This window comes from Anarrhichthys ocellatus, unplaced genomic scaffold (genome assembly GCF_004355925.1).
Source record: "Anarrhichthys ocellatus isolate YVR2014 unplaced genomic scaffold, GSC_Weel_1.0 scaffold39, whole genome shotgun sequence".
Lineage (NCBI taxonomy): Eukaryota > Metazoa > Chordata > Actinopteri > Perciformes > Anarhichadidae > Anarrhichthys > Anarrhichthys ocellatus.
In genome coordinates this window covers 1,191,239-1,212,043 of record NW_022280069.1, presented here as the reverse complement: position 1 = coordinate 1,212,043, position 20,805 = coordinate 1,191,239, and the positions used below count along the sequence as shown (strand labels likewise).

The window sequence follows — 20,805 nt, the reverse complement described above, 5'->3', positions numbered from 1 at the left end:
ACACACACACACACACACACACACACACACCCCCAACCAACCAACCAACCACACACACACACACACTCCAGCATCCGTGCATTCAGCTAAACATACTAATGAACCACGCTGAGCGGTGAGAAAAGACAAAAAACACAACTTACATTTAAAATAGTCAAACCAAACAAACAACGTACAAAAACAACTGCAGCCAAGTGGGAAGTGTGATATCATTCTTCTTGTCTTTTCCGTCGTCAATCTTTCCGTCGCTGTCGTTCTGTGCCAGTAGGCGGGGCCTTCAGTCAGATTTTTCCGAGTGGTCGCTGTGGGGCGAGGCGCCGGGCGAGTTTCGACCCTGCCAGTTCCCGTTAGACTGAGAAATCGAAAGATAAACAAGTTGTGACTTGTGTCAACTGCACATGAGTCACATTACTGCCAACTATTCTACGCAATCTCAAGATGTTTTGGATTGATCTCACATTCACCATCACAGTTCATGTGTGAAAATAAATTCCAAAAGTCTAAAAACTCATTTGAGATAGGCAATCCACCACTTTAAACCTCACGACTGGTGTTGCTTTGTCAAAGTTATGTTACATATCAAGTGCTTATTGGAATTGTTGACATGACAGGACCTGAGAGCCGGGTAAGGAATTTCATAATTTTGAAAAATGCAAAAAAAGTGGGCAAGGGGTTAAGAGAGGAAACCACGTCTACTACTCCATGACGAAAGCCTCGACGCAGCGACGACAAACAGGACAGCGGCAGCAGCTCGGAAAATAGCGACGTGGCACTGAATTTGAGTCACCGGCCATCCTTATCATGTAAATATGTGTGTCACTACTTCATAAGTGGTTTAAAGTACCTGCACTCCAACTTGGTAAGCAGACTGCTCGCCGTTCACAGGCGGAACCCCGAGGAACAGGTCAGCTGACCCAGACAGAGAGAAGGACCCAGATCCTTAAGAAAGACAAAAACAAGAGCAACCTGAGTCAGTTTCAGTTATTTTGTAGCAGCACTATGAACATGCTATTAAGGGTATAATGGAATTTTATATTGTGTATTATATTGCCTTCAAATGTGAAGAGTCAGGATGTCTTTCAATAGGGAACAAAGACCAACAATGTGCAAAAACAAAAAAAAGAATTAAAACGCTCTGCATTATATCAAGCCTCAGTTTGTGACCGGTGTCTCAGCATCTTACTGTCTCAGCTGTCACATTACGAGTCATACACTAGCTCCCCAGCTAATCAAAGTCAGTAGCAAACTGAGCTATAGCAGGAAAAGTGAGGCTTGTAGCTTGTAAGTTACTAAAGAACAATGCTGTAAAAACCAGTGCAAACTTAATTGTGCAGCAGTTCAAAGACAAACACCAAAAACTGGCATTACAAGTTGTCTTTGTTGCTTCCTCAATGCCCGACGGCGCCGGGCATTGTCCCTTTTTCCTCAGCCTCGGGTTATGCATTGTGTTCAGCTCAGCCATATGATTGACAAGTTCCCGGGACATGGACTAAGATGAGTGAGAAGAAGGGCGGAACTGCCTCGAGGCGAGCAGGTTGCACACTGTGGCTGTGCTCGTCTTTTGGTACCTGTGGAGTTGGGAGTGTGCGGGGAATCGTCGCCCGGTCTGACCACCAAGGCCGTCTTCATGGCATAAAGGTTGGCCTCCTCTTGGAACTTGCCAATGTTTTTCTTGTAGCGGATTCTTTTGTTGCCAAACCAGTTGCACACCTGGCAGCGAAAAAGACAATACCAGGCTCAGTGAACACGCTAGAGAATGATTGATCAACCCTGAACATTAAATCCAACACATACACAGCAAAAGCAGTGTCTTTAAGCTTGAGAGCAGAAAAACTTTATTTGTTCACCGACTTTAAACCTCAATGAAACACAGCTTAAGGAACATTGAATGTTCTTCTTAGATGTTGTCAGAACAAAAAAAAAAAAAAACCTCAATCTTCCCAAAGCTGCTGGTTGCTAAAAGTACAGCGAGTGGTTTACCTGAGAGACGGTGATTCCACACAGTTTGGCGAGATCCTCTTTGGCTTCTTCACTGGGGTAAGGGTTGGACAGGTGGGAGTAGAAATACTCATTCAGGCCCTCTGTGGCCTGCTTACTGAAGTTGCGCCTTTTGCGCCTGATGAGACACAAACAGGTGATAAGTATTGGAAAAAAGCAACTGTGATAAAAAAATAGTTAGTTTTAAGATGCGGTCAAAGGTCCCATTCCTGTGCATTTGCACATACAGCTTTAAATGGCTACTGTTGGTTAAATATGCTCATCAAAAGTTAATATATTCTACCTTTAAACGTGAATAAAAAGGTACAAATTGACATGATAATATATCGGAAAAAGGGGCATTAGTATTTCAACAAAAATGTTTGTCACGTTCGATTTTTTTGCACTCATTTACTATTTAAAACCATAATAATTGTTGAGAATCCAAGCTGACTACAGCTACTGTCCTCCAAAAAGGGGAAAGGTGCAACCCGATCAATGCCACAGTGCAAGCCTACTCAAAAGATTTCCAGTTCAGTATTCCTTTCAACAAAAACACCAACAACCGCACACACTACCTGGCATCGAGGAAGCGGGACCTGAGGATCATGACTGCCTCACAAGTGCTCTGCTTCAGCTGGGTCTGGATCGTGCTGAACTTGCGGTGGATGATGCCCACCATGCGCTCAATCTCCCGCGGAGTCACGGGCCGCGTGCGCGACTGCTCCCTCAGCAGGTTCATCACGTGGGTGGTGAACTCCGTGCATGCCTAGGTGGCGGTGGGGGCACATGAAATGACGAATAGTGAAGGACAGAAATGCGCAAAGCAATGAAGCTGTGTGTATTATTTCATGTTAGTTTGATGTTATTTAGAAACGCCTGTTCTGAATCTTTTCGTTTTTTTTGTTTTAGTAGAGAAGAAAATGAAATGTCACGACAAAAGATTCAGAAAACTGGCAGCTTAGTATTGCTATTCTCGTCAGTAAGCATGTAGCATGCATAAGCATCATTACTAAAGGTGTGGTATATCCATAAAGCAGCTGAACTCTATACAACTTTCCTGTAAAAGGGTTGCTTTGTCTTACATGCTCAACAGGCCACTTAAACAATTTAAAGAATAATTTAAAGGTCAGTAAACAATATGGTGAATAGGGTTTTGAATAATAGCAAACAATCAGGCTTTGGTGTAGGTTGGAAAGCGTGTTACCCTGATGTTCTTAAAAAGCCTCTTGTCATACAGCGGTATGGAGCCTATACCTGGTGTGTTTTGATTAGCAAGATAAAGACAGTAGTGTATTCCCCGGCAAAGAAGTTATGTGACTGCACCCTAGACCCAACATGCCACTGCATTATGCTTCTGGCGAGCAGCTTTAGTACAAGCAAGCATGTACGGACAGTGTCAGCGCTCGTCTCCTGTTGCGACACGGTACCTGCTCATACTTCTCCAGCTCAGTGTGGTAGATACCGCGAATCTGGCTCAACTTGCTTTTGTAGTCGGAGTGTTCGAGCGAGCTGTCGGGTGACAGCCCCCCCGAGCTGGTGGCAGCAGACACCGCAGCGGCAGCCCCACCACCCTTCTCGGGCCCCGCCACACCCTCCGCTAACAGCATGTTATCCAATCGCACCAGCTGAGGATCCTGGGACTCGTCCTCCTGGGCGTTCCTCATTGACAGGCCTGTCGATGAGACAAATGTCAATTGGCTTTTGTGGGTGAAGAACCAACAGCAGACTGTATGAATGTGTGTTAATGTTGCTTTAAAGTACAGTCGTATCATACTTCTCGCATTCACATCAACTGAAGCCTATGCAACTGCTGAATTCATGGACTCATTCCTTGTTTTGGTGCAACTTGTAGGTCAGAGTTGACTCATAAGTACACAGGGTCAGCCAATAGAAACACCAATGCACTGTGTTCGGAAGTGTGGTAGTCATTACCTAGTAATAATGTGCCATCACCTCATTATGTGCATCACTCTCACATCCTGTTTACAGTAATCTATCTGCTCAATAGTTATCTATTACCCACATCAGATCATCCTGTTGAGGGGCTGAGTGCAATGCAATTTCGCTGGACTGAAAGCAACCTCTACGGTGTCTTTGCAGGATTTTTAAAAAGTATTTTTAAAAACTGCTTGCTTTTACAACAAAAGATAAAATCAAATATTTTTTTAAATCATACATGAACATACCTAGCAGCATTACTCAACACCCTCTATTTTTCTGTAACATAAACTGTTGCCAGTACTGTACTCTCATCAAGCAACCTGTAACATGTATTGTCCTGCAGGCATTGTCTCTTTGACCAGCTGCTGTCATTTGTCTCTATTTTTACACCATATAGTGTTTAACATAAAGACGTCCATGTCCCTGCACATTTGGTTCTGACATTGCAAGATATAGAGTTACTGACAACCGGAGTCATATTCCTGGTATGCAGTGTGTATGATTGTATTGGTTTCTGATGACACACTGTCAACACATTCTAATAACGCGGCAACAAACCCCACTGCACATCAAAAACGCAGCAAAGGCGGGTTCACATTTTGAATGCACGATGGTTGACACCGACAACATCAAAATGATCTTAAAGCAACGTTACCGGTTTTTTCCTTGATCTCACACAGGACGCTGAATAACGCAGGTTTCATTCGGTGACAGTTGAGGGCATGTTTCCTGTGCAGAAAGAAAAAGCGTGACTTGTAGCTAAAATTAGCACAACAGGCTAACAGTGAGCATGCGGTAGAGTGTCGATATTCAAATTGACCAAAACAAAAACAGAAATTAAGTGAGTGGCCAACCAACAGCTACGTTTACCTTTCCCATGGCTAATTTAGCTAGCTTCTGACAAGCCAAGTGCCAAGAGGGTAACCGTTCCCTGGTAATATGTCTGTAAATGACAGTCAGTAGATTCAGTCGCATTTAAATGTGGTTCCCAAATAATTGGGTGTTAACATGTGCAGGAAGCTACATATTTAACGTTCGCATTAGCGCTCAATGCCTGCTAGCTGCTCATTGTAGCCTTAGCTAGTTAGCCATGGTTGACGCAAGCTAACTGTGGCTAACGATAACGTAGGTTTGAGACCACCGCTGCCAAAATACATAACGTTAGGTGTTAGTAAATGACAACAGAGAAGCAATCAGCATAGGCTAACATAACGACATACGAGTCTGAACAGGTTAGAGCAAAACCACGTCGTTTTCGTTAGCAACCCGTTGCTAATTGGTTAGCAACTAGCTAAATAATCTAAACAAAAGATTGAGGTTCACGAAACTTTTTGTCAATGCGAGTCTTAGTCGACAAAGCGGAAACACACAACGTTGCAGCGTCGATAGGCAAATAAAAAAAAAATCAAAGCTAATACTAACTTTGCTTGTGCCTCGTCCAAACTTTGGTCGGTGATGGTCATTATCTGCTGTAGTATGTCACCAATATCTCTGCGGTTTTCATGTCCGTTTTCTGTGCCCTCGAGGCCCGAGTCCCCCCCGTCGGACCGATGCTGGGAAGGTTGATGAACCGAGTTAAGCGCGTGCATCCCGGGGTGGCCGCTCACGCCGAGTCCCCGGCCGTTGGAGGGCCCGTTGCCAGTCAGAGGCTGCTGCTGCTGCAACATCTTCAGCGACGCACAGTGGCGACGACTGCTGCCCAAACTGTGCTCACAGACAGTCAACACACGGGCATCGGAGCACAGAGCAGGGATCCCCTAGCGATCGACAGGAAAAGGTACAAGCCATGTCAACAACACGCTGCACAGCCGACAGTGAAGTAGCACTGCTGGGTTAAATGTAACCACAACAGAACATCTGCACTCCCTGCATTCTCACAAAGTAGAACTGTGAGTGTGTGTCATGGAACAATATGAATGAGATCAAACTAATTCAAATGGTGATCATGTGCTCTATTGTCATCCTAGTTACACGCATCAACAGCGACATAATCATTTGTTTTTTAATGTCTCTGGTATAACGTGACAGCTTCTCTCACTTGTCTGACTCTTAACTTCTCGTTTTAGCTGCAAGTCAACAGGAAGTGTGCCAAAACCACATCAGTGTCGGAAGAGTACTGTGCGCCTGTTTCAACATGTTGCAGTCGGGTCTGTAATGAACAAATGAGCAGCAGTTAAAGCAGTAGCTGCTTTTAACAAAACAAAGTTTATCTCAAAAGACGAAAACCTTTTCTTTGGACCAGACTAACCAAAGTGCACCATGAGGGTTCCTTCTGCTTTTTTAACAGTCATATGTCACAATAGCATGGCTTGTCAGATGCGGGCCGCATAAATAAGGGTGGGCTGTGGTAAGAGGAACAGGAAGAGAGGAGTGAGAGAAGGTAGCAAGGCAGACAGAAAGGGCGAGAGCTTCTCACGTCAACACGTGAAACTCTTCATTGCTGCTTTTCTTCTTCTTCTTTATAAAGAGATTATCAAGACAAGTGACAAGCCAAAAATGCTGTGCTCCGTCTGTGGTGACCTCGAGGGATGATGCTTTGAAGAGACAAAGTTTAGGCAATAAAGGTAAGAATGAATTTACTTTTTTCTTCTGTATAGTATACAAGGCAACCTGTGTGGCAAAACAACACGACTCACGGTGAAACTTTAGGCAGAATATACAACAGAAATCAATCAGCGGCAAGAGGTTATCATCTCCGAACATGCTGTCACACACCTTTGTTGTCACGCAGTAAGTCAAAGAGGAATATATGATTTACTTTTGGATTTCCTGGCTGAAACATGTTCGAACCTGCCAAACTGGTTTCTCATACATTTCTTTGCAAGAGAGAAAAAACCCCCACAGCTGCTCTTTAGCAGTTTTCATGTCTATTCTGAGTAACTTCAGGGTTGAGAAATGTAATGTTTTGAGTATTAACAATGGGGTGCTGCCAAGTCTTTGACCTAAACCCTGTTTCTGTGTGGCTTCTTGTCAGAGGCTGACAGGGGGATTACCAGACCCGCACAGAGATCAAAGTTGAAATGGCTGAGGAGGGTCTTGTGGAGCGTCTCGTCATCACCGAGGAGGGAGACATGGCAGAGAGCGTCACCGAACGGGGGCCAGCGAGCAGTTCACTTGTCGGCGTGCAGAGCTGCGGCGCAGAGACGGCTCCGAAAAAGGAAGCGGAACACACAGGAGAGGACAAGAGCGGAGACGATGTGGCGAGAAAAGAAATGTGTTTTGAAGAGCAGGAAGGAGCGGAGAAGCAACGAACCAACGCAGAGCACGACCAGACGGGGGAGGTTGTTGTGACTGAAGAGACGGACGGACAGAACAGAGGTGGTGGTGAGAGTGGAGGGCAGACACATGAGATGATGAGGATTAATAGGAAACCTGAGAAAGCCGGTGACACAGAGGATGAAAAGGCGACACAAAAAGACCCTCAAGTGGACATTAAGAGGTTAAATTCCTCTGAGCAACAACCTGAAGGGACAGAAAACCAAGAAGAGGATCCAAAAAAGGTTTGTGGACTGTTGTTATTTAGCTTTAGCTTTGGCATATGCCCTGAGATTACTGCTTGCACATGTAATCTATGAGAGAAACTATCTCGTGGTGGAAAAACAACAGGTAGGTTTCAGAGCATGTGAGAGTACGTAGGAGTCGGGTGAATTCTTCTGCTGTGCCAACAAACATTCCGTACCACTCACTGACAAAACCTTTCCTCCCTCACTCGCTCACTCTTTTTTCTTTTTTTCTACCACCTCCCCGCGTTTTTTTTCTCAGGCTCACCGGTTAACTCCTGACTTCCCGGACGCCCTGTACGAGCTGCTCTGCACCCTTACGGAGGGGAGACGGCTCAATGACCAGCGCTGCTCCTTCCGGCTGGAGGGTGGGATGAGGAGGAGGAGGTGCTATTCTGAGCCCAACACCTCCAAGCCGGCCAACAGAGGTGGGGGACTATTTGAGAAGCTCTACTTTGTTTTCAGTGTGAAAGTGAAGAAACTGCTGCAGCTGTTGCATTTGTTTCCATGTAATGATGCTGACTCATGTTGATCAAGCTGAGACTGCATGAAAGCCCCCGCACTCTGTGACTCAAGAGTGTGTTAGAACGGCATGTTTCCACTTCTCTCCGCGACCACAGACCACTTAAGGTCACCTTCCATCTGACCAGCAAAGCTCTTTTGTCTCAATTCTCCGCAGTCGTGTTTTCCTCCATGACTTCACTGCAGAAAGAGGAGTTTTTCGAGCTGGTGGCCACCGCTCAGGCTCGCCGCCTGGATGACCAGAGGGCGCAGCTCGAAAAGTCTCGTCCACCGAAACCGAAATCCAGAGGTTTCAGAGGCAGCATCAAGCAGCTCTCTTTCGTGAAAAGGCCCGCGCCTGCACCAGCACCCGTCCCCGTGCCCAAAGAAGATCTGTACAATATGATTCTCACAACACAAGTAAGCAATCACAACTAGTCTGATTAAAGGTTTTACCATGACACTAGGACTTGTTGTTTGCATGAAATGCATCATGTCAGGCATTCATTTCCTCACTTACCTTCCACCTGCAGGCCCAGGGCAGACTGGAGGATCAGCGCAGCAGGGCTCCTGGTCCCATGGACGATGAGGACTTCTTCTCCTTGCTCCTGAGGGTCCAGGGGGGACGCATGGACGAGCAGAGGACTGAACTACCGGGCATGCTGCAAACCTGATATGGAAAACAAGCAAAAAACCACGTGGGGCTACTGTGGGAGCAGTATTGTAGCGTTTTTAGCCTATTTTCTGTCAAAACAAGTTGTTTTTTTGTCGTTGACCCCGATGATGCTTTGTTTCAGGGGATTTGTATCCCTCTTGATAGCGTTGGTCAGTGCAAAAAACAGCAATGTTTGAGCAACAGAGCTTTTAATGCAACTTAAGAGATCTTAACGATGAGATTGTTAAGTGTACGGCCAGTTAGTCTTTTCTTTCCTAGTAAATAGGATCAGCAGATATGCTTTCTTATGTCGCAAAATGTATTTTATTGAGTGTATGTGACGAGTGCTTGAATGATTTTGTGCGTGTTCCCGTTGTTAATGTGGAGGAGACAGTCTACTGATCCCTATTGTTTCTCCTTGTTTGTACAGCAGACATTAAACACACCAGGGATGGTGTTCAGGAGATAATAGCTCCAAGGCCACACCGTGCTTGACTGTAAATGGATGATTCTCCTCCAGAAAATAAACAAAATGTTTATCTGAGCCATTTGCATTTATTCAATTTGTCTCCGATGTTGTCAGGAGAGAAACCGATTTAACACGCTCTAATGATCCCCTCATTATGATTATTTTTACCTATCAAACACACAAGCCTGTAATCGCAAACATTTTAGCAGACACTAACGAGGATGTGTAAAACCTCTTCTTTTGTTTGCGTTTATCAGTAATCGTCATTCCCTTGCTCACAAGTCACATTCCCACAAACTTGGGATGGTGTCTAATCTTTAAAACATGAATCAAAACATTCATATAGATAGACACAAGGTGGTATTGTTCCATTCATGCAGCAAAGATAAAGGCGTTCATTTTTCCACAGAATGAATGGACTTCCCCAGTTTTGTCATTTTTATTGAAGGTTACATTCCAAAGGCAAAGAGGAGATTTACACATTTAATGTGTTTTTATGGAGTATTAATATTTATTAGAGGACTCAAAGACAGTTTGACTCATAAATATAGTATTAACTGTGAAGTTCACTGTCAGTAACACCGCTTTACAGTATTTGCTGCTATCAGAACAGTTACTCAGCTTGTTTTTTAAAGTCCTGATGTACTTAAATGCAGTGGTGTATAGTAACGAAGTAGAAATACTTCGTTACTGTACTTAAGTCGTTTTTTTGGATATCTGTACTTTACTTTACTATTTCTGTTTACTTTTACTTTTACTTCACTACATTTTGCAAAGAAAACTGATACTTTTACTCCGATACATTTCCCCTGAAACCTTCGTTACTCGCTACAAAATCAAATCTATCTTTAGAAACAAAATGAGTCATGAGACCAGCGTCGGGGACTGTGGTGGAACACAGACTGCAACAAGCAGGTTTGGTGAATCAGTGGTCCTAGCTTGCAAGTTAAATCATTGGTTAATCACGTTAATGCGCAATTGCAAACAAGTGCTCTCAAAGCAGCGGTGTTTAGATTCCCAGTGATGCCCAGGATGCTATATGCTATAGCTAGCGAGCGACTACATGAGTAGAATTCCACTCTACGATGACTGATTTCATAACGGAAGCGGAAATGGAAGCACCTGCTACTCCCGAAACAAACGACGGTGGTGACGAAGACCAACACCCGTGGATCGCTAGCGAGTTAGTGAGCTGAGGAAGTGTTGACAGTTGTGCAGCACTAGTTGGCTAACGTTAGCTGTAGCTAGCCACCACACCATAGGATTGACAGGAGCCGCGAGAGCGCAGCATTAGGGTTAGCATTAGGGTTAGCATTAGGGAAATCCTTCCCAGCTGTGCGCAAGCTGTGTGTGAAGCTGAACACACCTCTACCTGCCTCAGCGGCCTGTGAAAGGCTAGTTAGCATCGCAGGACTAGTCTTCAGCCCAAGAAGAGCGAGACTGAATTCTCGCAATTTTGAAAACCAACTTCTTTTGAAGATGAACAGGACATTTTTCAGTTTCAAGTAATGACTGGGTTGCTGCTTTAGTATTGATCATGTTTTGATATTTGAGTCATTTTGTGGATTTGTGTTCAAATCAGGCCCATAGGAGTTTACAAGGCAGGTGTCCTTTCTCACAACACTGACCTGATGCATCAAGTGGATATTTTTTGCTGAACACAATATGATGCATTTGCCCTCTACATCCTCTAGTCGGAATGAGCATACTTATAAACGCACTGTTACAACTCCTTCATAGTGTCATATTGCTTTTCGGAGAATTATGATGATAAGTTCATAGTAGATGCAAAAGTATACTTATGTACAATATATTATGTTGAACATTGTTGCTCCTGGATGGATCACAGCCAACCCAATTATTGTCAACACAACTCCTTGTCCTTGGTCATGGTGCCACAGCACTTAAAAGAATAAACTTCATAATTCTGACGCTTTGCTTTTTTATTAACAGCGTTTACTTGTACTTTTACTTTCTATACTTAAATACATTTAATATCAGAAAATTACTTTTGATACTTAAGTACAATAAATATTAGATACTTTAAGACTTTTACTGAAGTAGTATTCTAATAGGTGACTTTTACTTTTACTGGAGTAGTTTTCCAGTAAGGTATCTTTACTTTTACTCAAGTATGGCTTTTGGGTACTTTATACACCACTGCTTCAATGCTGCATGCATGTGATAATCCAGCTGCTCCAATGTGTGTTTCGTCCTCTCAGCTCAGAGGAAAAGTTTTTGAGGAAGTCCTGGTCAGTCTGCATCAGTAAAGTTAGAGGTGACGAGAGGAAGCTGTGTCACTTCCTCAAACAGAGCACAATTATGTGATATGTGATAGCGATGTTTTGATCAACACTGCAGGTTGAGCTCCACGTTAAAAGGAGAAAACTAATTGTAAGTGATTGGAAGCACACAAAAATTGTCTCTAAAGGTAATGTATTTTTGTTTAATCATAAGTAAATAGGGGAGATCGATTAACATATCAGCTAACTAAAAGGTTAGACTTCACATGAAAGGTTAAAGGTTATGATGTATTTCCCGTTCTTGGTGACAGTCATTGTTCTCTCACGTAACCAGCTGTTTTCTCGGCCTAAGCTCCAAATGATCAAATGGTAGATAAACATTTCAAACGAAGAAGAGGAACAGAGGAGGAGGAGAAGAAGAAAAGCATCGAACGAGAAATAAACCACACTAAAACAGGAAGAAACAACAACTATCCAGATTCTAGTTCCACTTTTAAGGTGGTAAGAGTTCAACACCTCCGCCTACCAAGGTTGGGTCAAGATACTGCATCATTTTTATGGTATTGACCAAGTCAACATGTGTTTGCCATTATTAACTTAATTTAAGATGGCTGACTGAGAGTTCCTTCTAGTGTGGTGGTTTCAGGAGTGTTTAGGTCTGTGAAACCTTCACACTCTAACTTATCTGCAGAGGTTTACTGTCTATCCAAGCTGGATCCTTTCAGAGACTTTTCCACCCAAGACCCAAGACCCAAGTGTTTTCTACCGAAAGGTAGAAAACACTGAACATGTCTCATTTAGGGGGGGGGGGATGAAAATGGTTAAATTTATAAAATATTTTAAAGTATTGGATATTGATACAGTATAGCTATCCTCCCCCTATAGATCATATCGTATCAACTTACATTTCATAACTTTAATATTATATATGTTGCATTTATAAGAAGGCTACTTCTTGGTAAATTAAAACATTATTTATCTTTTAATATCACTTAATCAGGACTTCAAATTTTTTTTTTAATTTGTCTATTTTTGTATTTATTTTAATTTTTCTTTAGCTGTGCCCGCTTTACATTTATGTACCTATTTTCCAGATACTCGTCCACATAATAATAGTGCTGTCTATTCCTTAACCTTTAACTTAATTTGTCCAGCTTTGTTGTCCTTGTTCCTAGCTGTTATCTCAACTCAATGTGTGTATAAGTACACTGAGTGCATTGAAAGATACCATGTTACGTGTTTACATACTTGGCCATATTTTTCTGTGTAGCCCCGCCCACCGAATGACGCCATTGGTCAGTTGACTGAAAGGAAGGATAAGACGTGAGCGAAGAGTTTACGCAGCATTTAAGTTTAACCTTCTAATATAAAGTCTAAGAGTTCAACCATATTTTTTTCCGTTGATGTTTCGTACATTTTAAACATTTTGCAGTAAAAACGTCTGAACGTGTGAGTGTTGTTGAAGAAGCCAACGGTTGCGTGACGTCACTTCCTCATCCTACTGTTGTGGTCCCAGAAATGAGTTAAACAAGGATGTCGATGAAGATCAAACTTCAAGCAGAGATCAGGTTTATAATCTGTTGAGGAGATGAATGAGGAAACACGCATTCTGCCAGAGGTGTGTATTAAATGGTTACATTAAGCTTTACATGTGACTTTACCTTCCTTTAGTGTTATAAGCAGTTAGCAATAAGGTCAACGTGTAGTTTTACTTTTACGTGTAACTTTAGGCTATAACGTGTACTGTGATTTATACTTTAAAGTTCAGTTTGAGCTTTCGTTCACTACATTTGCATCGGTTTTAACTGTGTTCACTAATAACCTTCCTGACTGAACCTGTGTTGAAATGTAGAAGTGCGTTTACTCAAGTAACGTACTGTATTCAAGTACGTGTTTGAGGTATTTGTACTTTGAGTATTTCCATTGTATGCAACTTTAAACGAAGGGGAAATATTGTACTTTTTACCCCACTACATTTATATATCTTTAGTTACTTTACATTATGAATACAAAATACAAACAAACAGATAAATCCAGATGTATTATTTGAGATTAAGCCTCCCAGTGGTGTATACAATAGTAATAGATTACTCTGCTTTTACCAGCTGCAACATTAAAGTGGTGATTGCATATGACTGCATCAATGATTATAATCCAAATATAAGATATAGATTTATTATTCTGAAATGAGTCCTTGTGTACGATGAGTACTTTTACTTTACTTGGTACTTTAAGTAGCCTACATTTAGCTGCTGTTACTTTTGTAACCTCTCTTTAAGACAATTGTGAATTGTTTAATCACTAAAGCAATTTTATGCATAAATGGCAGGTATATATATATATGTACATGTATGTATATGTAATGATTAATATAAGTCTGTCTCTTCTTCTCAGACGCTTCTGTTCCTGTCCCTGCTGATCTTCTGTGTGCCACTAGGGGGCGATACCTCACCAATCACCTGCTACAACGACCAAGGAGATGCTGTTGATTGGTAATTCATTGACAGTAGTCCTGGGCAAAGCCATCTTTTATAAATACACTTCATGCTTTTTTTATTTTTAGCCCTGTTAGGTGACTTAAGAAAGCCTCGTAGGAAGTTGAAACAATACTTTGCAAACCAGTGTCGTGTGAAGCTCATTTACAGCTTTCCAAATGTCTTCCTCAGATGCACTCACTGCCTCATTCTCTGTGTTAGGTTCTATGTGTACAAGCTGCCTAAAGAACATGAAAAATCTCCCCATCAGGGTGAGATGTATTTACTGCTGGAAAGGGGGAGTGAAGGATGGACTAAAGGAAAGGAGACAGTGAACGACACCACGGGGGCTCTGGGCAGAACAGTCGGACAACTGTACTCACAAGGACAGGTGTGTTCCCGCCAGGTGTCTTCTTCATCTGTAACAAAAGTGGAACAAATACTAAAACTAAACGTAGTGAGCTCAGGAAATCACCCAGGTGGAAGTCAACGTCCTTCTACATGTGATACAGAGTTATTAGAATTTTCATTTCCTTATTATTCACGTTTCAAATACATGCATGATTCATGCGAAATGGCCATATCAAAGTCATAATTTTCTTTTTATGACAGACCGGACTTCACTTTTTATTTGACAGGTCCCTAAATTGCAAATGATATCCTTAAAAAATACAGATTATCTATCTGAATCCTCATTAGCTTTTGCCATAGTGGTTATAAATCTTCCTGCTGCATTAATATTACATTTATTTGCCCTTTTCTTTAATGTCCACACTATCTTACAGACATCAGCTGATTTTATTTAGTTTTGCCTGCTTCTGCTGTTTCACTACAGACTTCTCATTTTATAAAAAGACTTATTAAATGCAGCGGTAAGCCTTTTTAAAAAAAAAACGTCTGCTATGACAACTTGACATATTATATCAGATTAAGAAATGGGAACTGAAAGTTACTTGTTGACTGTCTCTGAACAGCTGTGGGTACGATAATATAGTTGTTTCAGCAGCAGGATCACACAAAACATTTATGATTGTACACATCAACTTAACTGTGTTTTTCAGTTAAAGTGTGTGTGTGTGTGTGTGTGTGTGTGTGTGTGTTTCTTGTGTTCGGTATGTGCCCAAGAACACTGTTTTTAATTTCAGTGAACCGCTCTCCTCTTCACAGGACACAGAGGTAGCGTACATCCTTTACAATGACCAGAGGCCAGCTGAGGACGTTGGTAATGGATGGGTTGGCAACAGCAAGGGGGGGCACACAAAAGGTGAACACCACAGCAGTCCAGCTCCAATTCCTGCATAGCCCAGATAGGCTTCCAGAGATTTGGCTTTGTACTCAAAATCAGCAGATATGTGCAAGTTTGTACTTTGTATAAATTGTGTAAAATCAAAAATGACAAAGTCTATTGCAACACTGTATGAAACTAAATATTTCATAAATCAAGCTTCAATATACACCTTGTATTCCATATATCCACACATGGAAATACATATAAAACAAATGTTAATCCTATTTACGTAAAAGAGACCCAGAAGAGTCGCCAAAAATACCAAAACAAAGCTACTGAAATTCAGAGACTTGGTTGATTTTAAAACAGCACAAATCATGTTTAAGGCCAAACAAATTACGAACTGAAAGTATCCAAAAGTAAATGATATTTTTTATCATAGCATGTATAAAATGACAACGTGACAGGGATGAGCTGGTACTGATGAAGAATTGTCACCTGAATATGGAGCTCCTCTGTTTAGAGATCAACAAGATAAATGAGCACAGTTGATTTAGTTTTGGATACTTTCAGTACTTTCTTGTTGCTGACAATCTTCATATCTCTGTTTCCTCAGGTGTTGTCCTGCTGGATAAAAATCAGGGCTTCTGGTTGGTCCACAGCACGCCTCACTTCCCTCCCGTACGTCAGGCAGGACAGTATTACTACCCCAGCAGCGGTGTGATCAACGGGCAAAACTTTATCTGCGTTACCTACCCGCTCGACCGCTTCCAGACCATCGGTAAGACTGGAGTCCTGCAGTGAGGCTGTACAGCACAGAGCTGTTATAATGGCAATGTTGAAGGTATTAGACCACAATTGCTATATGAGACCTGGGAGCTGATAACGATTGATCCCCTGCCTTCTGACTGCTATTATATATGAGGGAATGAATATACTATAATTCAGTAGGAATTCCTTTTAAAACTCATATTTATATTGGTAAAAAAGGTAATATTTTGCTAAATAGACAATAGCAGTAGCTTCTGAAATGCGGTTATTTTGTGCCCGTTAGGTATTGATGCTAACAGCTTTCTCGAGAACCGATCATCCAAACAACATCACACTCGACACTGCGCTTCCTTGGGTCCTGAGCAAGACACCCACCAAGAGTGAAGTCGATCGGATGAACGGTTGTCGAGAAAATTCAAGGACAGACATACATAAATACACAGACTCCTTCCATTTGCGTTCGATTTAAAATTACAAGTTATCATATGAATGAATGAAATTTATTTATAGAGCGCTTTTCACAGACATAACATCACAAAGTGCTTTAACAGAGCAGAAATTTAAAAGCATAAAAAACACAATGTGACCCTAGGGTCAATAAATTACATACACAGAGAAAAATAAAATATAAAATAAAAAATAAAATAATAAAAATTAAAACATTTTAAGAGCAGGGCTAGGACATGGGTTTTTACTCAAACGCCAGCCTAAAAAGGTGGGTTTTGAGCTGTTTTTTAAAAGTATTCACAGTATCTGCGAGGCGTAGAGTTGCAAACAGAGCATTCCAGAGCCTCGGCGCCACTGCCTCAAAGGCTCAGTCACCACGGGTCTTAAATCGTGTGCGTGGGACTGACAGAAGACCTAGAGCGTTTGACCTGAGAGTGCGGGCGGGTGACTATGGGTGAAGTAGATCAGCTACATAAGTAGGAGCCTGACCGTGAAGTGCTCTGTAAGTGATGGTGAGAATTTTGAATTTTGAATTTTAATATCAGCCAATGGTGTAATCCCCTGCCAATGTAATGGCGCTTCTTCAGGGAAGACGAAGTCTATTAAACCTATAATGACACGTATTACATGTATAAGAGTTTCCCTGATGTTACTCTGCCTTAAAGAGCTGCTTAGTGAAAACAGGTTTCAGCACGTTTCAGGTGAGTCTTACTTTCCCATTAAGGTGTAAATGCTGTTTCTAAGGCTGAAACCATCAATAATTGTCATCCTGTCTCATCTTGAAAGGGATTTCTTCGGTCGTTATTGTCTGGTCCCCCCAGTACTTCATAATCCTGTCAGGTTTTGACACGACTACAACAAGATCATGCAGATCCCAGATAATCAGCATAAACAGGTGTGATCACCATGTCCCCGGGCTGACTGACTCAGAAGTTCACCCAGTTGCTATGGCAGTGCCCGGGGTAATGTTATTCGATTGAGGCGTGTTACCATAGAGATACTGGCCTTCACACTGCGGCATGCGTTCGCTCCATCAGAGGCTCTCTCGTGAGTCTCTGGGATGCTCAGAGTGAGGCGTGTGTCCAGGCTAACGAGGACACCCAGCAATGTGAAGCACAGGAAGGTGTCGTGTTTCATTTTAGGGCACCTTGAAAGTGCACATTAATGAGAGGAAACTGAGATTGGACACTTTTTTAACGAGTCCATAAATAACCTAGGTTATTCAATTTGTGGAGACTAGTATTTTGTCAGAAATATATGCTTGTTTATGTTTAAATTAACTCAACTATTGATGTTTCATGCATGGAGTTATTGCTGAAACAGAAAGCCGATTAATGGATCAGTCATTTGATATAAACTTAAACTATTTTAATGTTTGATTAAAAGTCATTTACGAGGCAACAAAAGTCTTAAGACACGCTTCGGTGAGGCTTAAGTTTGGCTTAACGCTGCGTCAGCACGCTGACATGCTCACAGTGACGATGCTAACGTGCTGACGTTTAGCAGTTATAATATTTACCATGTTCGCCATCTTAGCTTAGCGTGTTAGCATGCTAACATTGGCTAATTAATGTTAATGTAATCAAGACGAAGTACAACTGAGGCTGATGGGATTGTCATCAGTTTTGCAGATGTTTGGTTACAAACCAAAGTATTGAATCCATTAAAAATGTGACCTCATGATGGTGCGAGATGAAAAGTCGATGGATCACCGACATTATTACAATTAATCCTAAAGGGGACAATAGTATATTCACTGCAAAACTAAAATGTCAAACCATGGTGTCGCTAGATGAAAAGTAATTTTTAAAGTTTTAAGACGTCACCTTGGACTACGAGATGTTGTGATGGTCATTTTTCACCATTTACTGACATGTTGTAGACTAAGTGGTGAATCAGTTAAGCAGAAAGGAATGGAGTGGTTAATCAATAATGAAAGTAATTGTCAGTTGCCGTCCCAATGGAGCTCCTTGAGAGACAGTAAGCTGAAGTGCATAATGTGTTTGTGTTAGAATCAGAGTTAAGTGTATGGTGTTGTATGTGTAGCAGTTGTGTACTATTTTATAGTTTGTTTGATACAGGCCAATAAAGGAACAATTTACATACTGTATTGTATACGTACATAAAGGAAGAAAAATAACATGCAACAAAATAACGCCAATGATACATACATACATGGATTTTTCTCATTACAGTAAAGAGTAAAATGCTTTCACTGTATCTATAGTTCTATTATCCTTATCTGTTGCAGTGCAAGTTATTGATATGCCTCCGCACCAATGTCAGCAAGACAGCGCTGCTCATTTACTATACTGAACCCATACAGTGATCCTGGTGTGCCGGGAGCAGCGTTTGCCTTAAATCTAATTAGTTTTTGTCCAACAGGAGAGCAGCTTCAGATCAATCAGCCTAATGTGTACGACTGCGACGTCCCCGAGTCCTTGGCGTCCCTGGTGCCCGCACTGGCTGCTGTCTGTGGGAAAAAACACCCGTCTGGTCACATCTTTCCACGTATGAAACCTGTATCCAACCGCAGCGTGACTCTGACCTCAAAGGACGGCACCAAGTTCATCAGCTTTGCCAAAGGGTCTTCTTTTGACCAAGGTACGATTTTGGAGCAATAAAAAAGTATTTTCTTGTTGCAGCCTCACCTTAAGTTTCTTTGCAGGTATAAATAGGCCAAATTGTAATAATTATTCACCCTCTGTACTTTACTAGAATGCAGACAATTTACAGACAGAGATAATAAAAACATGTCCCCATCCATCTCCCCTCTCTGCCTCACCAGACCTGTACCACTCCTGGGTGGCCCCCAGCCTCCGGTCAGACCTCCTGGTCCAGTTCTGGATTCGCTCCACGGGCATCCTCCCCTCCGACTGCTCGCTGGGCTGGAAGGTCCTGGACATCACGCTCATCAACCCGGGGCAGACGTTCACCTTCAAGGCCAGCCAGGACCACTCCAAGTGGGCCGTCAGCCCCAAGGAGGCCGGGGCCGGGGGAGGCTGGGTGTGCGTGGGAGACATAAACCGGAACAAGGCGGAGGAGATGCGAGGCGGTGGCACGGTGTGTCTGCAGGACCCGGTGGTGTGGAAGGCTTATCGCACGGCGGCGCTGGAGTGTGAGGCTTGTGCAGGAGGGACGATCCAGTGTTGATACCCTGCCTGGAGCCCCATGGGTAAAGGAGAGGGCCGTCATGGGTTCTTAAGGCTCAGATTATATCCGGCATGTGGGGCTTTTAAGCTAAACGTTTGCACTAGTTTGGTACAGTGGGATTTACTTTTAATGTCTGGGGCAATCAATTTGAAATCAAGCATGTTTAGCATTTTAAATGAATGATCTTGGTGATAGTCCTGAGATGCTACAATCATTTTCTTTAAGGTTCCCTGTGGAGGTTTTGACCACTTTTAATGCTATGGTTTTCATGTGTGGCTTTATCTGCACTCTGTGCATGAGGAAACGTGCACGTGGGTGATGCAATACACATTCCAGCCAATATATTAAGATAGGTTGCTTTAAAGCCCCTAAAAACACTTTTAGCACTTCTCTGCATCATTAAACACTTCTGACTAAAGGTTGAAAACAATCATCTATAGGTAATATTTATTACAAGTTTAGCTTTAAAAAAACTCAACTAATCAGGACTGTGTTCCTAAATCTTGATTGGTGCATGGACGTATGTGACATCACATTATTCAAACCAAGCCCCGCCCATTTCAAACCAGTGCAAAGAGCGCAAAGAAAAGAAATACAGAGAGTTAATATAACTGGAAGTGACCCAAGTTTGGCAGAACATAGTGTGTTCACGTGGGACCCCATCACTCACAGTAAGAGGCTGATTGAGGAAATATGTTTCCGGGGCCTTTAAGGCACAAAAAACATTTTACTTGTTCATTTTGCTTGTTCAGAACGATTATGGGCTGCTATCAAGGGCTGCTGCACCCTCCTCTTCAAACTTAATGCATACAGAACAACGCTGGAGGAGGACAATTAGTCAAATCTGACTGAAAGCAGAGGGCTTTCTGGGAAATATGGTGTTCGTTTCGGAAAAAAAACACAAAAACCTTAAAGGGCCACTTTAAATGAAAGCATTTGTTAAAGTGTCTTTAAAACCGCTGGGTATTCTTTTAACTGAAACTAAAGAGTCAATGTTGCAAACTGTGTATGTCAGTGCTGACTCACCAGCATGATCGTTGTCTGTTTAAAGGTGCAATTTATACTCGGGTGTGAGGAATGCTTTAATACTTTGTGTTTCATGAACGCTTGTGTTATTAACTGGGTTGTATGAGTGTTTGTGAATCTCTAATGTGCTCCTCTGACATACATATCCTTAACTCGGGTTTTTTTTGTTATGTGTCCTAGATTTTATAGTTGTGTCACATTCCTTGATTAAGCTTGAAGATAAATATGCTGGCTATCTTGAATCTGAATAAAAAGACTAAAACACAGGTGTATCTTTTGTCGCTGATGTATAAATTTGTCTCGCTTCATCCATGAGAAAAATAGAAATGTGTGTATCTGACATGTACAGACGGCTTTAATTATATTTACAGGATACTCAGCAGCATGGAAAATATGCTTGTATTGAAGGTGGAAAAC

General features: G+C 42.1%; 3 protein-coding genes across 4 annotated transcripts; 2 read left to right on the top strand and 1 right to left on the bottom strand.

Moving 5' to 3' along the window:
• Nucleotides 1–6: 6 nt before the first annotated feature.
• pbx2 (pre-B-cell leukemia homeobox 2) lies at nt 7–6,006 on the bottom strand. Its single transcript, XM_031867490.1, has 8 exons — nt 5,344–6,006; nt 4,577–4,650; nt 3,408–3,652; nt 2,556–2,746; nt 1,981–2,116; nt 1,569–1,710; nt 845–939; nt 7–352 (listed from the first exon to the last, which is right to left on the bottom strand). The coding sequence occupies exons 1-8, from the start codon at nt 5,586–5,588 to the stop codon at nt 278–280; spliced, it is 1,203 nt and encodes a 400-aa protein (XP_031723350.1). The 5' UTR covers nt 5,589–6,006; the 3' UTR covers nt 7–277.
• Nucleotides 4,645–9,121, top strand: gpsm3 (G protein signaling modulator 3). Of its 2 annotated transcripts, XM_031867491.1 has the most exons (5): nt 4,646–6,485; nt 6,896–7,421; nt 7,684–7,849; nt 8,101–8,342; nt 8,456–9,121. In XM_031867491.1, exons 2-5 carry the CDS (start codon nt 6,942–6,944, stop codon nt 8,594–8,596), a joined length of 1,029 nt encoding a protein of 342 aa, XP_031723351.1. In that variant the 5' UTR covers nt 4,646–6,485; nt 6,896–6,941; the 3' UTR covers nt 8,597–9,121. The 2 variants fall into 2 exon arrangements, with proteins under 2 accessions (XP_031723352.1, XP_031723351.1); XM_031867492.1 differs by having other exon boundaries at nt 4,645–7,421.
• Nucleotides 9,122–12,599: 3,478 nt separating this feature from the next.
• On the top strand, nt 12,600–20,658 carry dnase2 (deoxyribonuclease II, lysosomal). Its single transcript, XM_031867392.1, has 7 exons — nt 12,600–12,907; nt 13,684–13,781; nt 13,986–14,154; nt 14,931–15,027; nt 15,608–15,772; nt 18,595–18,813; nt 18,998–20,658. Exons 1-7 carry the CDS (start codon nt 12,878–12,880, stop codon nt 19,360–19,362), a joined length of 1,143 nt encoding a protein of 380 aa, XP_031723252.1. The 5' UTR covers nt 12,600–12,877; the 3' UTR covers nt 19,363–20,658.
• Nucleotides 20,659–20,805: the final 147 nt, after the last annotated feature.

What these genes read in the sequence shown, in the direction of transcription:
- pbx2 (XM_031867490.1), bottom strand. Translation starts at nt 5,588, where the DNA reads ATGTTGCAGCAGCAGCAGCCTCTGACTGGCAACGGGCCCTCCAACGGC. An exon ending in GTGGAATCACCGTCTCTCAG is followed by an intron (nt 1,711 to 1,980) that starts GTAAACCACTCG and finishes TTTCGCTGCCAG; the next exon opens with GTGTGCAACTGGTTTGGCAA. An exon ending in CTTACCAAGTTGGAGTGCAG is followed by an intron (nt 353 to 844) that starts GTACTTTAAACC and finishes TCGATTTCTCAG; the next exon opens with TCTAACGGGAACTGGCAGGG.
- gpsm3 (XM_031867492.1), top strand. Translation starts at nt 6,942, where the DNA reads ATGGCTGAGGAGGGTCTTGTGGAGCGTCTCGTCATCACCGAGGAGGGA. An exon ending in AAGAAGAGGATCCAAAAAAG is followed by an intron (nt 7,422 to 7,683) that starts GTTTGTGGACTG and finishes TTTTTTTCTCAG; the next exon opens with GCTCACCGGTTAACTCCTGA. An exon ending in CTCCAAGCCGGCCAACAGAG is followed by an intron (nt 7,850 to 8,100) that starts GTGGGGGACTAT and finishes AATTCTCCGCAG; the next exon opens with TCGTGTTTTCCTCCATGACT.
- dnase2 (XM_031867392.1), top strand. Translation starts at nt 12,878, where the DNA reads ATGAATGAGGAAACACGCATTCTGCCAGAG. An exon ending in CAAGGGGGGGCACACAAAAG is followed by an intron (nt 15,028 to 15,607) that starts GTGAACACCACA and finishes CTGTTTCCTCAG; the next exon opens with GTGTTGTCCTGCTGGATAAA. An exon ending in CGACCGCTTCCAGACCATCG is followed by an intron (nt 15,773 to 18,594) that starts GTAAGACTGGAG and finishes TTTGTCCAACAG; the next exon opens with GAGAGCAGCTTCAGATCAAT.